Consider the following 18,403-nt stretch of genomic DNA (forward strand, 5'->3'; position numbering starts at 1 on the left):
CACAAGGGCCAAACCATGTCCTGAGTCTAGGGTTTCATTTGCATTCTTAAATTTCTACAGCACTTTTCCACAGGTCTTTCACATTCCCGTTTCATCTTACACCCACCAGCCTGCCAGTTGGAGGGTTAACAGTGGATGTTTGGTCTTGGGCTCCAGACTTCATCCCTGTAAACTGCAGGCTGAGAGTTCTTGGGACTGTTCCAAGGCTCAGGGACCACTACCTCCACTCTCCCATATCTAAGCAGAGTCATTTATATTTTAATGAGATTATTTTCCAACTCAACAGTTTATCTTTAGTTTCATTTATCCCTTTGCCATCTTGTCCCCTTATGCTTCCATGCAGGACTAGTGCCTTTCTTTGTCGAAATGGATTTGTCAATAGTTTATAATTTTTCTTGTTAGGATCATAATATTTATTTTTCACATCAGACAAACTCTTCTGGGGAGTTGGAAGGAAGATTTTTTTTTTTTTTTTTTTCATCTCTCATTAACCTGAAATTTTTATTTCTGGGAAGTGTTTTGAGAAGTAAGATAGATAAATATCAATGAACAAAACTTCCAGAGCCAACCTATCTTCCAGTCAGTCCAATTTGCTATTGGATACTCTCAACAGTATTTCATTTAAAGGGATATATTAGATCAAGCTGGCCTTGCATCAAAAGGTACAGAAGGTTTGGATGAGGGCTTCAGACTGGTTCATTCCATTTTGATCCGCTTTTGAGAATTTGCATGTATATATAAGAATCACCTGTGGATCTATATGCATCACTTGGGATTCTTGTTAAAATGTAGATTCTGATTCAGTATATCTGGTGAAGAAAGGCAAAGTCTCAGCAGGGGTCAAATTGGAATGAACTGGTTTGAAGCCGTGGTTCAGATTCATGAAACAAAAGTGGCTTAACTTCTTTCAAATGTGAAACTCAAGCCCAGGCCAATCCCATATCCAAATTTTTATTTTTATCTGTTTTCAATCTCTTAGTTTCAAAGTTCTTATCTTAAAGCTACTGTCTCCTACTGTTCAAAACCTTTGGCTTCCTCCCAATGACTTTTGATCTTCTAGATTACTTATCCAACTCTTTCATCAGCAAAGTCCATGCTCTTTACTCACCATCAGATTATCCTGAGTGTTTCAGTCCTGTTCTAATGGCCAATGGCACCATCTATCTGACAGGTTCCTGGTGGGGCTTCCAGGAGCCAGCTAAGGAAGGCGAGGCTTAGCAGAAGGCCAGCTTTCCCCTTTGGCTGTGGTAGAGTTTCCTTTTCTGACCTCAAAAACTCCATTAAGCCAGGCACTGCCTCCAGTACATTCACCATTATGTCTGTCCCCAGTCACTGCCTGGCACACAGTGAGTGTTTAATTAGTAAGTGAATAAAAGACCTTGTTTTCTAATGAATCAACACATGAAACAATATCAATAGAGACTGAAACTAGTATTACAGGTAAACTACAACATGAGAGTGTTGTTAAAATTTTCTGAGAAAAAGTGATAAGATTAAAAAAAAGAATCTTAACTTCTTGTGTTCATATAGTTTATAGTTCTAGAGGGTTTCAAGTCTTCAATGAGATGTATCTTAACTATCCCATTTCAAGGATAACTGAACCCCCATAAAGTTAGTGTAAGGATTAAAGAGATCATGTGTGCCAAGCTCTACCACAATGCCTGACATAGCCAAAAACAAACCAGTTACCACTGAGTCATTTCCAACTCATGACTACCCCATACATGATCCATAGAGTTTCAAAGAGCTATGATCTTTCAGAAGTAAGAGGCATCACTGGGTAGATTTGAACCACTAGCCTTTCAGTTCATAGACAGCCACTTAATGATTTGCACCACCAGGGACTCCAATTGACATGTAGTGGGGCTTAAAAGAAAGTCGGTGTTTGTTCTGGTTACCTAGTGCCACTCTGACAGGAATATATCACAAATGGGATGGCCTTAACAAACAGGAGTTTATTCTTACAATTTGGAGGCTTTAAGTCTGAGTTCAGAGTGCCAGGCTGTAGGGCTGGATGAAAGCCCCTCAACCTTGGGCTTCAGCTCTGCCTCTTACTCCTGGCCAACTGAAGCTAGAGGCTTTTCTTCACTCAGCTGCTGGCTGCTGAGGCTGACAAGCCCAACATTGCCAAGTAATGTAGCACAGTCCTGATATTATCAAACCACACAGCAGGCCATTAATTCAAGTCTATTAAAAGTCCCAAGGTTGGCAGAGCATGGCAGGCTGCTGAACAATGACTCAGCAACATGCAGGGTTCAAGCATGCCATAAGTTAGAGACCATTTCCCACAGCTTCTCCTTACATACAGGGAGCAGACCACATCCCTAAGGCAGCTACTCAGCTGCTCACAGCAGATTCCACCATGGAGTAGATTACCAGTCTCATCATGGGGAATACTACATCTAGCTGCCTAGCCACTCAACCAGGCCCAGCCAAGCTGACACACAAACTGAACTACCACAGTGTTCTATCCTTTTCCTCTAGTTAAACAACTAGAACATGATGGTGTAAAAGTAAAGTTTCGTGTTTCCTGACCTCCTACACTTTCCACTTTACCTCAGTGTTCCTGTCCTCACATCTAATGGGAACATCTTAGGGTAAAGGGAGGGCACTTGAGCAGACTAGTGATGATACTCTGCCCCTATCTTACAACAACAACAACATCTTACAGGGGTAAGGAGGGAGGGTACTCCATCCCCATGATTAAAGGGATCAACATTAAATATCTGGAAAATAGAGCCTAGAGGTCAAGTAAGGTCACAGGTTAGGTGTGCTGTGGTAATCACTAAAAGGTTCTTATGCTGGTTACCTGCTAACAGTTCTTATAGCAAAAGAAAAAAAGGTAAGATTTGGGAGCTGAAATGGAAGCCCAGCATAACTGGAAAGTCTGGCCCATCAGTAGAGCTCAGAGGGATACTGACTACTGTTCAAGTTTCTTTTCCTGACAATAAATGCATCATGGAGTCTCTGTCAGACCACTATGTGGATGATGAATGATAGCCCCGAGTCTTCTGTGGACAGGAGAAACCAGAATCAATGCATAATTTTGAGATATGCCCCAGGCTTTTTCTCTGGTCTGACCTTTCTCTGGATAGTTGAGGAAGGTGAAGAAACTTAAGTAGCAGCTCATTTCTCAGGGTGTTCTTCTAAGGGTCATGCTAATTTCATCCTTTCTTCCTTGGCCTTTTTCTTAATACCAGCTTCCTGAGGCTACTCCTGGCTTACCCATTAGCCCCATTGTAGATCACATGGGCTCTAGCCACAATAGATAAACCGCCTGGCTGTTCCACTCACTGATGGGGTGGCTGGGACAAGACACATAAAATCATTGAGGTTTAGTTTCTTCAATTAGAAAATGGAAAAATAAGCTTACTTTGCAGAGCTTTGTCAAGGATTAAATGGAGTGATACATGTGAATTGTTCCTATACAAAATAGGCTAAGCTCAGTTTCCTCATGACTGTAAGGATAACAAGATGATTGTCATTGTTAGGGAAAAAAAAAAAAAAAACAACTCATTACCATCAAGTTATGTTGTTGTTGTTACGGGCTGTCGAGTCAGACCCAACTCATAGGGACCCCTCCTTAGGTTTCCAAGGCAATATCACTACGGAAGTAGATTGCCCAACCTTCCTTCTGAGGAGTGGCAGGTGGGTTTGAACCATCAGCCTCTGGTTAGTGCCTTAGGCACTACGCTACCAGAGCTCCCACCATCGAGTTAGTAGTCATCAAATCAGCTCCAACTGAGGGTGACCTCACATACAACAGATGAACAATTGCCTAGTCTTGTGCCATCTTCACAATTGTGGGTTTTTTTGTTTGTTTGTTTGTTTTTTACATCTTTTTTAGAAGGATGTTGCTGACTCTTTGATACGAGGCCAGTGGGTTATAGTTCAAACAGTGACTGTTGGTTTTCTTAAGCCCATTGTTCTAACAAGTGTATATTTTTGAGTGCCTTCCATTCTAGAGCGCTCATCTTCTAGTACAATATCACATAATAGTCTGCTGCCATCCCTAAGATTTTCACTGGCTGGTTTTTGGAAGTAGATTGCCAGGCCTTTCTTCCTAGTCTGCCTTAGTCTAGGAGCTCAACTGAAATCTGTCCACTGCAGGTTACCCTGCTGGTATTTGAAATACTGGTGGCATAGATTCCAGCATCATAGCAACACGTAAGCTGTCACAGATAGGTGGTGAACAAGATTCCAGTGTTCAGTGTACATACCTATTTTACCACTTTGATCACTCATTTTAATCTGGTTGCATTGATGTGGTATTAGTCCTTCTGCTTTCCAAATATGCTATAGTAATCTACAATGTAGAGTTGTCACATTTATGTAGAAATATCCCAGTCCTTGCCATCATCTTCTCCATTTTGTGTAGCTCCAGTTATCAGCTGTCCTTCACTCCCTCTCTAATTGAACACTCCATAACCTGTCTTGCCTCACACCTGTTGTCTCTACCAGGGTCACTGACCTCACCACCATGTTAGAGCTGTTGCACCAGAGACTGTTCTAAGTGTTGGGGACACAGCAGCAAACAAAACAGACTGAGTCCATCCTCTCAAGGAAATGATATTCTGGGGGTAGGCAGGAAGAGGGAAGAGTAGGTAATTACAAACTAAATTTATTATGTCAAGAGTTATAAGAAAGCACAGAACAGGGTAAGTGGATACTCTGATGTAAGATTAGTCAGGAAAGCCTCTTTGATAAGGGATCATTTGAACAGAATCTTAAAGGAATTGTGGAAGCAGTGTTGCAGAAAATTGAGACAAAGTATTCCAGGGAGAAGGAAAAAAAAGTGAAAAGGCCTTGAGGCAGAACAGGGTTTACATATCCCTTCTGGAGAGAGCAGTCCCTGACACTACAATTTCAATTACATTCTATTTTTCTTTCTCAAGGTACACTATTCTTTTATATTGTTCATCTCCAGGAGCTCTGGTAGTGTAGTGCTTAAGGCATATGACTGCTAACCAGAAGGTTGGTGGTTCAAACCCACCAGCCACTCCTTGGAAGGAAGGTTGGGCAATCTACTTCTGCAGTGATACTGCCTCAGAAACCCAAGGAGGGGTCGCCATGAGTCGGATATGACTCAACAGCACTGGGTTTTTTGTTTATATGTATCTTATATATATTTAACTATATGTAATTCACTTGTTTAATTAGTCTCCTCCCTCTGGATTGTAAACTCCATGAAGGCAGGGATTATTAACTGTTGTTTCCCATCATTTGTATATCCAGAGCCCACCATCCTGCTTCCTGCCTGACATTTAAATTGTTATTGAATCAGCCAATAAATTAAAAAAAGTGTTATTAAGTGCATCACTCTCAATGTTTCCTGCACAATATGAGGTGGTTTTTTCCCTTAGAAATTAATGAAACAAAGAAAGAAAAAGTCTGTCCTGAAAAACTGGTATGCGTCTTTCTTTGAACTAAAAACAAAACAAAAACTCCACTGCTATAGAGTGGATTCCAACTCATAGTGATCCCCACTGGGTTTCCAAGGCTGTACAGATTACCTCATCTTCCTCCTATGGAGCAGCTGGCGGGTTTAAACCACTCACCTTCTGGTTAGCAGCCAAATGCCTCATGCATTGCACCACCCGAGCTCATTTCTTTCAACTGTTGTCATGTGCCGTCGAGTCAGACCCCATTCACAGCAACCCCTCCTTGGGTTTCCGAGGCAGTATCACTACGGAAGTACATTGCCCAACCTTGCTTCCGAGGAGTGGCTGGTGGGTTTGAACTGCCAGCCTTCTGGTTAGGCACTATGCTACCAGCGCTCCCTTCTTTCAACTGGTGACCTTTAATTGAATATAACTCTATGATCTGTCTGCATTATAAATGCAGACAGCCTATGTCCCAAGCTTCTAGGCAGCCATAAGACCATTAAGAATGGACACATACATCCACTGCCATCACCTAGTGGTTGAGCTGGACACACAAGACACAGTGTTGACCAAGTGAAAGCCATTATTATTTATAGAAAGCAAATAGTAAACAATAATAGTTTTTCAAAAGGGAAAATGCTTACCCTTCCCGAAATTACCTGTGTCCATTCCTATGTCACTGGGCAGGCACATCGTGGTTCAGGTCAGATGTTGTGTTCATGTCACTGCTGCCTTTGTCCACCATCATGCTACCTAATACTTCTGCTCTGCCAGTGGGCCTCGCTTGCTCACTGTGGCTGGAAGAGCCTTGCACAGGAACTCCCAAGCTCTGTCTCCGAGCCCTTCTAAGCCTCTGTTCCTCCCACCATGCTACCTGGGCCTGTGAGGTTCTTTGCCACCATGCTACCCGAGCCTCCCCTAGCCAGGGTGGGAGGTGTGCAATCCTGCAAGTGTTACAGCTCTTTTACTTCCACCAGCAAACCACCTTCCCAAAGGTGTCAGTTCTTACTTCATGGGCTGGCAAGCTCACTGCCACAATCTCATACTATCTCCACTGTGTTCAGTGTTATAGCTCTTTTTTTTTTTTTCCTGAGTGTTGGAGGGTCTCAGCACAGGGACCCCAGGACCTTGGTCCAAAGGATGAACTCTGCTCCAGATTCTTCTTGATAAGAGTGAGAGCCACCTAAACCTCTGTGGGGTTGGACTTTATATGAGCAGACTGTGCCAATTTCAAGGCAAGGCTTGGCCCTCCCAACAGGACCAATCTTTTTGGTAGATCATAAATCACTCAATCTGTATAGTCCCACCCAGTTATTTTGTGGGAGTTACAAGATCATAGTTAGAAAGGGCATATAAAAGCAATTCATTGCACCACAATAATAATGTATTTATTTCTGTTTTTGGGTGCAAGGAATTTTATGTTCAGTAAAAACACGTCAATTAAGATTTGGGGTTAGCATATTTACTTGTTCCTGTTAATGATTAAACTGAATTTCTGTTCTTGTATTAATTGGATTTCTTATTCGTGTAATTTGGTTAAAATAAGAATCAGAAAGGAGTGATAGTTAGGTAGAAGGTAAGAAAAGAAGAACAAAAGAGAGAGAGAGAAGGGAAGAGAAAAAAATACATTTCACACTATCATTTGTCACCCAGAAGGACTCTGCTTTGCAAACTGAGATTGGGAATGTAGCTCAAGCATTAAATATTATGATAGTGATTGGCATGTATCAAGACCCATGTCAAGTATTTTACATCCATAGTCTTATTTAATTTTGACAACAGTTCTATAGGGTAAGGAGCTCTGGTGTCATAGTGCCTAAGGCACTTGACTGCTAACCAGAAGCCTGGTGGTTTAAACCCACCAGCCATTCCTTGGAAGGGAGACTGGACAATCTACTTTTGTAAAGATACTGCCTTGGAAACCCAAGGAGGGGTTGCTATGAGTTGGGACCAATTCGACAGCAGTGAGTCTGTGGCCAGTCTATAGGGTAGGTATCAATAGCCCCATTTTACAGATAAGGAAATTAAGACTCAAAGAGGTTAAATAACTGCAAAGAAGAAGGATTAAATGAGTTATATCTGACAGCTGTTAGATTTAAATCCAAACTGTTCAGATATTCCTCCCCTTCCCCTAAATTTTGATCCTGTCTCATCTAATTCATAAGGAGAATGGACTCTCCAGTCCTTCCAATGGCAATCATTGACTCATCTTGAAGAGCTGAGGGAGGGCCCTTACAAACTCTTATCCCCTTGTCCCTGATTGGTGCAAACAGTTAACACACTTGATTGTTAACCAAAGGTTGGTGGTTCAAGTTTACCCACAGACTGCCTTGAAATAAAGGCCTGATGATCTACTTCAGATATCAGCCATTGAAAATCTTATGGATCACAGTCCTACACTGACACACATAGGGTAGCCATGAGTCAGAATCAACTGGATGGCAACTGGTTTTATTGTCCCCTTATGCAACAACTCCTGAATTCAAGTACATCCAACATTATCTAAATTATTTTTAAATAGCAAAAGAATGCACTACACCCACTGCAAACTGGTAAGGCAAACAGACCTGTGCTGAGAAAGGTGATAATGAATTCAGCATTGGCACTTCTGAGGAAACTATAAGAAAACACCCAGGGGTTCCAGCTAGTTCCAAAAGGGAAACATCTCTCTGCTTTATGGAGCCTTCCAGTATCTCTTGGGCAGCTAGCAGCGCCAGGCCTGGAACCTTGGGTAATCCCTGAGGCTCCGGATTCCTGACTGTGGAGCCCAGGAGAGAGGACAGTGCTTAAGCTCCCGTGCGCACACTGGGCACACGCACGCGCGCGCGCGCGCGCACACACACACACACACACACACACACACACAGAGCACACATATGCTCACGCACACACACTCCACGCGGTCACAGACCACAGACGGCACAACAGAGGCACTTGCACCCGCACATACACACCATACCCCCCACAGTTATCACACCACGTACACAGGCACAGGCGGCCTCCCACACATTCTCCCTCTCAAGCTGCCCCACACCCGGGCGCGCGCACACACGACCCGCGGACACGCGCACCCCAGCGCACACTCGGCCGCCGAGCCGGAGAGGTGCCACAGCAGAGGTGCCGGCGGGGCGCGGCCAGGAGAGGGCGCGGTGAGGGGTGCGGCAGGCGCCCGAATAGTTCCCCGAGCCCGGCTGTGCGCTGCTCCCAGGGCCGGGCCGGGCCGGGCCGGGCCGGGCGGGGCGGGGCGGGGCGGCCCGGAGGGAGCCAGGCCGGGCCTGCGCCGGCGCCCACGAACAGAGAGCCACCAGACAAGCGCCATGGACTCAAAGGCGGGCGGCGGCGGTGGCGAGGAAGATGACTGCGTGGACTCAGGCGCTGAGACCGGAGGGTGAGCCGCGGCGGGCTATGGGAGGGGAGCGCTCTCCGAGTTGCGCGGTGGCTCTGTCCGGGCCAGGTGGCGCTTTCCGAGTTGGTGCCGCTGAGGCGGTATGGGGCGCGGTTTCCCCGCCCTGCCGAGACTCCTGGAGAAGCGGAGGGGCTGCGTCCGGCCGCTGCCTTGCGGACCTTGGCTGTCCGGGGCTGCGGTCTCCGCCGCGGGAGGAGGAAAGTGGAAAGACTCCTGGTACTGTTAGAAAACCCTCTTTCCCCTCCACACATTCCACTCCTCTCTCTTCTTGCCCCGGTCAGTGAGATGATGTGGTGTGCCAGACAAATGCAGTGTCTCTTTGTCATTCCTCTTAGAGAGACGGAGTGCTCTTGCACTTGTTTCGACCTTCCTCGAGGACTTCTTCCTCCTCAGCTCCAGAGCCCCCTGGAGTCCGGGATGAGGGTTGGGATGGGGAGAGGAGGAAAAGCGAGGGTAGAACACCCAGCACTTTAAAGGCTTCCAGAAGTCTGCTAAGATGACGGCATGTTGCAGTTTATGGCTTTATTGTGAGGCTTTAACCAGACGGCTGGCGGTTCAAACCCACCAGCCACTCCTCGGAAGGAAGGTTGGGCAATCCTACTTCCGTAGTGATACTGCCTCGGAAACCCAAGGAGGGGTCGCTATGAGTCGGGTTTGACTCGACGGCACATAACAACAACAACAACACAATCTAGCCTTACAGAGACATCCTCGACTCCTCTACCCGCGCCCAACTTCCTCACCTCTAGGCGCGCCCATCCCGGCAGGAACCGACTGCCCTTGGAGCTGGCGGGATAAGGATGGTGTTGTGATCTAACCCTGATTATTTAAAGAAATGTCCTGTTTGCTTCAACAGACTGAAACAATTAGTTCAAACCTTTGGAGACTAATTAGCCCTTTTCCAACAACACTGTTTTCCTGAGAGGGACAAAAGGCCCTATGTCTTTTCAGAGGTGAATGTCATTGTAAAGGCTTCCATCCAGTCCCTATCTCTAAAGGATTTTCCTATGCAGAGTCAGCACCACATTCAGGATGTGGGTACTGACCCCGAAGGAAAGGGTGTCTTTTCCTATTTGGCATAACCCTGGGGGAGGGTGGGAGTCGCCCAGGCTACAGAAAGCCTCTTTCCTGGAAGGTAAGAAGATTTGAAACTACTCTTAGGGCTTGGTGACACTGACAGCAGGAAGAGAGCCCAAGCCCATAATGGACCCTGGTTCTGACCTGACCCTGTGAAGGCTCCCCAGCAGCGTTTCCTGCTTGTCCAAACACCCAACCCCAATGTACTGGAAGCCTCCACAGCCACTCCTAGCCCAGATGTAGGACTTGGTACCCTAAAGCATTTACCCTGCAATGGGCTATCCCTGTTACCCACAATTGTGACCAACCATAGTTCACCAAACCAAAACCAAACTCACTGCCATCGAATTGATTCCAACTCATAGAGACACCCTTTGGGTTTCCGAGGCAGTAAATTTTTAGGAGAGTAGATTGCCTGGTCTGCCTTCTGTGGAGTGGCTGGTGGGCTTGAACCACCAATCTTCTAGTTAGCATTCAAATGCCTTAGGCACTACACCACCAGAGCTCCTTTTCATGGTTTGCTACAAAACCCAATTACAATCCTGTAGAGTAACCTGATTCCAATCCTGACCTCCTGTTTTTTCCCACACTTTATATATGTGGCATTTATCAACTTTAATTGAGCCTCGGCTATCTGGTGTTTTTTTTTTCTTCCTGCCTCTAGTTAGCTGGACCATGGACAGAAGAAACAAAGCAAAATACCCAGTTCATTTTTAACTGGGTTAAAGAAAGTGCTGACTAGTCCATTCATTTTCAGTTTGCAGAGCTCACCTAAAACAGATTTGTTTTCCGCCCCCTCTCAAGGGCTCTGTCTGGGAGAAGCAGAGAGGAAGCACTGACCCAGGGAATGATATCACCCAGGGATTCTGATGGTCAGCATGATAGCTGCCAGGGTTACTGGGAGGGGCTCACTGATCATGCTGACACCAGAGAACCTCTTCTCTGCTTCTGTCTGTCATTAACATGTGTAGTTAAACAAGACAGAATTGTTTAAAAATTTTTATTTCCTCAATTGTTCTTGTTGTAGTTCAAGGCTGTTAAGTTGGCCCCTGACTCATGGCGACCTCATGTGTTACAGATTATAACTGCATCACAGGGTTTTCTTGGCTGTAATCTTTATAGAACCAGATCACCAGGCTTTTCTTTCACAGAGCCACTTGATGGGTCTGAACCATCAACCTTTAGGTTGGGAACCAATTGTAAACCTTTTGTACCACCTACTCTCCTTTATTTATTCAGTTGTTGTTGTTGTTAGTTGCTATCGAGTGACTCCGACTCATAGTGACCCTGTATACAACAGAACAAAACACTGCCCAGTCCTGCACTATCCTCACAATCCTTGCTATGCTTGAGCCTGTTGTCACAGCCATTGTATCAATCTATCTCATTGAGAGTCTTCCTCTTTTGTGCTGACTCTCTACCAAGCTTTATATTCTTCTCCAGGGACTGACCCTTCTAATAACGTGACCAAAGAATATGAAACAAAGTCAGGCCACTCTCGCTTCTAAGGAGCATTCCAGCTTAACTTCTTCCAAGACACATTTGTTGATTCTTTTGGCAATCCATACTATTTTCAATATTTTTCACCTACATCACAATTCAAATGCATCAGTTCTTCAGTCTTCCTTATTCATTGTCCAGCTTTCACATACATAAGAGGCTATTGAAAACACCATGGGTTGGGTCAGGTGCACCTTAGTCTTCAAAGTAACATCTTTGCTCCTTAACACTCTGAAGAGGTCTTTTGCAGCAGATTTCCATGGTGCAATATATTGTTTGATTTCTTGACTGCTGCTTCTATGGGCATGGATTGTGGATCCATGTAAAATGAAATCCTTGACAACTTTCATCTTTCTCCATGTATCATATCATATTATTGGTGTAGCTGTGAGGATTTTTGTTTTATGTTGAGATGTAATCCATACTGAAGGCTGTAGTCTTTGATCTTCATCATTAAGTGCTTCAAGTCATCTTCATTTTAAGGTTGTGTCATCTGCATATCACAGGTAATTATTACCTCAGTAGCATTCATAAGCTAAAGATAAAGATAAAATGACATGTATTGAAAGAAAGTTTCAATATAAATAACATAAATACATTTTCAATATATGCTTTACTTTTTAAAAAAAATGTAAAAAATTGTTATTTGGGTGAAAGTTTACAGAGCAAATTCATTTTCCATACAACAAACAGTTCATATATATTTTGTTTCATGACATTGACTGTTGTTGTTGTTGTTATGTGCTGTCGAGTCAGATCCAACTCATAGCGACCCCTCCTTGGGTTTCCAAGGCAGTATCACTACGGAAGTAGATTGCCCCATCTTCCTTCCGAGGAGTGGCTGGTGGGTTTGACTACAACCCCCATAATGTACCAGCTCTCTTCCCACTTCCTCCCCCTAGTTACCCTTACCCTTACCCTTTCCTATACATTCCTGCCCTCTGAGCTATCTCCCTGTGCAAATAATGCCCTCTGTTCTCCCATGGTTGATTATTCTATGGAGTGCACCTACCTGGTGTAAATGTTCACCTTATACACCTGTCTATGCCTAAGGCACTTGACTGCTAACCAGAAGGCTGGCGGTTCAAACCTTGGAAGGAAGATGGGGCAATCTACTTCCATAGTGATACTGCTTCGGAAACTCAAGGAGGGGTTGCTATGAGTCAGGTCCGACTCGACGGCACATAACAACAACAACTTTGTTTAGCTGTGTGCCACAGGAGTGATTTCAGTTCCAAGCGCAAAGAATCACTAGGGGCCATAGTCTCAGAGGTTTCATCAGTCTCTATCAGACCAATAAACCTGATCTTTTTCACAATATTGAGATTCATTCCACATTTTTCTCCCACTTTATCCAGGAGCTCATTTTGATCCCTTTCTGAGTGGTTAACAGTGGTAGCTGGCACCATTGAGTTCTTCTGGTCTAAGAGTCATGTAGACTGAAGTCCACATGGTCCACATCCCTTGGACTGATAGTTTCCATGGGTCTTTGGTTTTCTTCATTCTTCTATGCACCAAACAAGGAAACACCATTGTTGCATCTTAGACAGCCACTTGGAAGCTTTTAAGACTCCAGTCATTACTCACCAAAGTAGGATGTAGAACAATGTTTTTGGGTAGCATGTTATGCCAACTGAGCTTGATATCCCCCATGACCAATGTCCCAAACCTGTAGACCCAGTGACTCACTCCTTTGGCATGTCTGGTTGTGGCTAAGAAATTATCATAACTTTTCCCTGTTAGCTCTATTATATCTATGGCCATTCTTATTATATGCTTTATTCTTGTATTTGCCATATAAGCATATATCCCCTGAGTTTGGTTATCAAAAGAGCTATTCATAGTTTCTCTATTTTTCTGTCTCCCTTCCTGCCCCACACTGAGCCCATCCAGCTTTCATATAGCTACCTGTTGAGATTATGTATAAAGTACTCAATACATGTGTGCTATCATTATACTTTTAAAAATATAAATCTGATCATGTCTCTCTTCCTTTGAAATTTTAGTGGCTTTGTCAACTATAAAGTGCTAAGAGCATGGCCTACAAACCCAGATGTTTTGGGGTCCCACTCCCTCTCTCTGGGATTGTTTTCAGCAGGTCCTTCTTTGTACTCTGTACCTAGCCACGTCAGGCAGGATTTTTTTTTTTTTTTTTTGCTTTATTTTGTTGCCTTGTCTTTGTCAATCTGCCCTCTTTGCCAGATACACCCTTCTCTCCTTGGCATGTCTGTCTACCAGCTGAAACTTGATTCGTCTTTCAAGACTCAGCTCAAGTGACATATCTTCTAAGACAGAGATGCTTAATTTGAAGTCCATTAAAAATTGCTTTATGTTGTAGACAAAGCAATGTGCTTTGTGAATTTTTATGAGAAGATAACTTATTTTTTAAATCATATTCTTGAAGGAGCCTGTGACCTCTCCAAAAAGGTTAAAAGAAAAAAATAAACCAACCAACCAGTTACCATCAAATGGACTTTGACTCATGGCAACCCCATGTCCATAGGGTTTTCAGTGGCAAATTGTTCAGAAAGTAGATTGCCAAGCTTGGTCAACAGCCAGGGGATTAATTAACCATTAAGACTACCCAGGGACTCCCCAAAAGTTAAGGATGCATTATCTTGAGTCTTCCTGACAGACCCACCCCTACCCCCCCCCCCCACCATGAAACTGATTGCCTCATCTTTTATGCTGTCTACTGTTAGTACATGCACACCTATAACCCTCCCTGCAGGTAGAGCACTGTGAGCTTGGAGACTGGACTCATTCCCCATCCTTGTATCCCTAATGCCTAGCACAGTACCTTGAGCACAGCAGGTGCTCAACACATCTTATTTGAGTGAAGGGTGAAGATAGTTGGAAGCATTGATTTTTTTCTTTTTTAGTTTCCAAAAGTGTCATTTCCAAAAATATCTGAGAGAAAAAATAAAAATTTGGCAGTGACGGATTTAAAATTAGAAAGATTTACACTTGAAGCACTCAGCTGCTAACACAGAGGTCCATGATTCGAACCCACAAGCTGCTCTGGAGGAGAAAGATGTGGCAGTCTGCTTCCATAAAGATTATAGCCCTGAAAACCCTATGGAGCAGTTCTACTCTGTCCTGTAGGGTCACTGTAAGTCAGAATCGACTTGACAGCACTTGGTTTCTATGTGGAAGATCCTGTCCCTATCTGTAGCAATAACATTTTTTTTCCTTAACCGCAAATATTGAGCACCTCCTGTATACAAGGCACTATTCTTGTACTGGATAGAGAAATATATAAGTGAGGTGCCATACTTTCCCCAAAGAAGTTTAATTTTGAGTAGTAGATGCCAGACAATGATTTATGCAGTTAATGATTTTATTAGAGTTGTGACAAGCCCTATTTAGGGGCAGTACAGAGTAGTATGCTTATTTCTTACACTTGAACCTGACCAATGGGAGGGGTTGGGCTCAGGGAAGTCTTCCATCTAGAGGGGCATTTGCTGAAGGTGGATAGGTGTTGGAGAGTTCTGTCAAGGAAATAGTATGTGCAATGCATGAGGCAGGAAGGAACAGGCTGGAACTGAAGGAAGACACTTTTCGCCAATGGTCTCACATATGAAAGATTTTCACCTTTTTTCTAAGTGCAATGGGAAATTCCCTTGGACTATTGCATTGTATTATATGTATTGCATTGTATTGTGTGGAAAAAGGTAAAAGTGCAAGTAGGGAGATCAATGAGGATGCTTTTGTAGTAGTTGAGGCCAGAGATGATAGTACTGTGGATAAGGTTAATGTCAGCAGAGAAGGTGAGACATGGATGGCTTTGGGAGACATTTAGGAGGTAGATAAGCATTCAGGACTAGGCATGGGGAATGAGGAAAAGGGTGGTGTGATAGTTGGAGCTGTGTGTCAACTTGGCTGGACCCCAGTTCTGTGTGGTTGTTCCCATGATGGGATCAGATGACTGTGTTCTAAGTGGCCAAGGGGAGTTTCCCTAGGAGTGTGGCCTGCTTCCAGGATATCCAGGGACATCCTGGGATGAGAGACATTCTTCTGTGGATTGGGACTCTGGTGTGCTGCCTACAACTTTTTGTGAGTGAGCAGTTCACCGTTCGGCCTGGAGATCTTGGATTCGTCTTTTGTTGGCGTCAACAGCCAGTGTACTGCCTGCCAGCTTTGAGCTTCTCGGCCCCCTGCAGTTGCAGAAGCTAAGAAAAGCCTCCAGCCTGACGTTTCCTCCAGGGACTTTGGACTTGCTGGCTTCTATATGTTTGTGAGCCATTTTCCTAAGATAAATTTCTCTCTCTCTTTATATATATATATATAAGCTTTGCTGGTTTTTGTTTCTCTAGAGAACCCAGTCTAACACAGGTGATGTCAGGGTTGACTCTGTCTACTTTAACAACTTGGTACATAGTGCTAAGGATAGAGAACACTGGAGGTAAACTAAGTTTGGGCATGGTGAGTTTCGTTTTTAACATGTTGCTTTTGAGATATTGAGAGACATACAAGTGAAGATGATGATTCAGCAGAGAAGAGGGTCTGCAGGATGACATTGCATTTGGGAACTATGAGTCTAAAAATGGCAGTAGAGGTCCTAGGAGTAGTTTACATCAAGAAAAACCAAAAACCCACTGCCGTCAGGCCAATTCTGACTCATAGCAACCCTGTAGAGCAGAGTGGAACTGCCCCATAGAGTTTCTAAGGCTGTAAATCTTCATGGAAGCAGACAGCCTCATCTTTCTCCAAGGAGTGGTAGGTGCCAACCTCTGACCTTTTGATCTTAACCACTGTGCCACCAGAACTTCATACATCAAGGAAAGGTAATAGTAAACAATGGTCTAGCACTTACTATGTGCCGGTACTGTTGTTCTAAGAGTTTTACCTACCTCATTAACTCATTTAATCCTTTAACACTCTGTGAAGTAAGTACTATTTAAGACCAACCTTGAGAGGCAACAACATTGAAATGTTGGGTGAAAGAGGTTAACTTGATCGAGGAACCTGAGAAAGATTAAGCATGGAATAAAAAAGGGGAGAATGGTATCATAGAAGCCAAGGGAAGTGAGTTTTTGAGAAGAAAAGGAGACATAACTGTCTACTGAGAAACTAATTAAAATGAGGAAGGTGTACATAATGGAAATGATAAAGTGAAAGTGGAGTAGCATTTGACTGTGGAGTGGTGGATTCCCGAGGGAGGAGAAGCTGAGGAAAAGGAAAGAGCTCGAGACCTATTTTTTAAAATAGGTGCTAATTAGTAATAAATGCTGATAGAAAGGATTCTATAAGAAGGGAAAAGATAAAGATATATGAAGGAAAAATAATAACCTGTAATGTAAGCTGTCTGAAAAGGTGGAGGTAGATGGATTATGTACTTTGGATGGAAGCAATGATATCACCCTCTTACAACCAGAGGGAGAGAAGGGAATATGGGCTTAATTTGGTGTAAGCTGCCCAAAGTCTGAGTGGAGATTTCACATAGTTGTTTTGGGCAATGTTGAGTGAGGATCCAGTTGAGATTAGTGATAATGACATAGTTATGGAGGTACTGGTCTACCTTGCTAGTTATTTAGCAATGTTCAAATGCTTAGGGTAGGCAGAGAGAAGGTAGGAACTGAGATTTCAAGATTTGGAGGGGTGGGGGTAGTTATTGCAAGATGGTGTGACCAAAGCATAGGAGCAAGGGATTTTAGAGTACTATGTGAACTAGCATAGTGGCTAAGGCACTTGACTGCTAACCAGAAGGCAGGCGGTTCAAACCCACCAGCCACTCCTCGGAAGGAAGGTTGGGCAATCCTACTTCCGTAGTGATACTGCCTCGGAAACCCAAGGAGGGGTCGCTATGAGTCGGGGCCGACTCGATGGCAAACAACAACAACAACAACAACAATGTGAACTGATTATTGATCATTTCAGCAGCATAATCAAAGAGTGAGTTCCTGAAAACCTTTGTAGTTCACATTACCAGGGAGCTGAATGTGCTGATCACTTTGAAAGTTACAACCTAAAGATACAGCCTACAGGCTCCTCCACTTAGGAATTATGGAACCTTTGCCTGTTACTTAACCTTTCACTGCCTCCAGTTTCCTTTTCTGTAAAATGGGGATAATGATAGTACCTATCACATAGGGTTGTTATAAGGACTTAAATTTAAAGCCCCTAGAACAGTACAAGGTGGGGGAGACCAGGAAGTGACAAGAACAGTTTAGAACAGCTAGGGGGGACAAACTTGTCTGTCAGTTTGTCCTACTGTGGTGGCTTGAGTGTTGCTGTGAGGCTATGCCACCAGTGTTTAAAATACCAGCAGGGTCACCCACGGTGGACAGGTTTCAGCAGAACTTCCAGACTAAGACAGACTCAGAAGAAGGAAGAGACCATCCACTTCTCAAAGAAATGGACAATGAAAACCTTATGAATAGCAGTGAAACACTGTCTGATATATTACTAGAAAATTTTATGAATATCCCTAAAACATTGTATGATATAGTGCCGGAAGATGAGCCCCTCAGGTTGGAAGGCATTCAAAATATGACTGGAGAAGAGCTGCCTCCTCAGAGTAGAGCTCACCTTAATGATGCCGATAGCGTAAAGCTTTCAGGACCTCGATTTCCTGACGTGGCACATCTCAAGATGAGAAGAAACAGCTGCAAACATCCATTAATAATTGGAACATGGAATGTACAAAGTATGAATCTAGGAAAATTGGAATTTGCAAAATGAAATGGAACACATAAAGATCAGTATTCTAGGCATTAATGAGCTGAAATGGACTGGTTTTGGCCATTTTGAATCAGACAACCGTATGATTTACTATGCCAGGAATGACAAATTGAAGAAGAATGGTGTGGCATTCATCATCACAAAGAATGTATCAAGATCTATCTTGAAGTACAGTGCTGTCAGTGATAGGATAATATCCACATGCCTATGAGGAAGACCAGTTATTAATACTATTATTCAAATTTACACACCAACCACCAAAGCCAAAGATGAGGAAATTGAAGATTTTTACCAACTTCTGCAGTCTGAAATTGACCGAACATGCAATCAAGATGTGTTAATTATCACTGGT

The 18,403-nt window shown here is 43.7% G+C and overlaps 1 protein-coding gene across 1 annotated transcript in view; it reads left to right on the top strand.

The window, feature by feature from the left end:
- The first annotated feature begins 8,701 nt into the window (after positions 1-8,701).
- The window catches only part of FAM124A (family with sequence similarity 124 member A), a 203,390-nt gene continuing 193,688 nt past the window's right edge, over positions 8,702-18,403 (top strand). The window contains exon 1 of the mRNA XM_007945225.1: positions 8,702-8,772. Coding sequence (XP_007943416.1) covers positions 8,702-8,772 — 71 coding nt within the window. The remainder of the gene's footprint in view (positions 8,773-18,403) is intronic.

Source organism: Orycteropus afer, unplaced genomic scaffold, assembly GCF_000298275.1.
Source record: "Orycteropus afer afer isolate SDZICR_OR568_19922 unplaced genomic scaffold, OryAfe1.0 scaffold00134, whole genome shotgun sequence".
Taxonomy (NCBI): Eukaryota; Metazoa; Chordata; class Mammalia; order Tubulidentata; family Orycteropodidae; genus Orycteropus; species Orycteropus afer.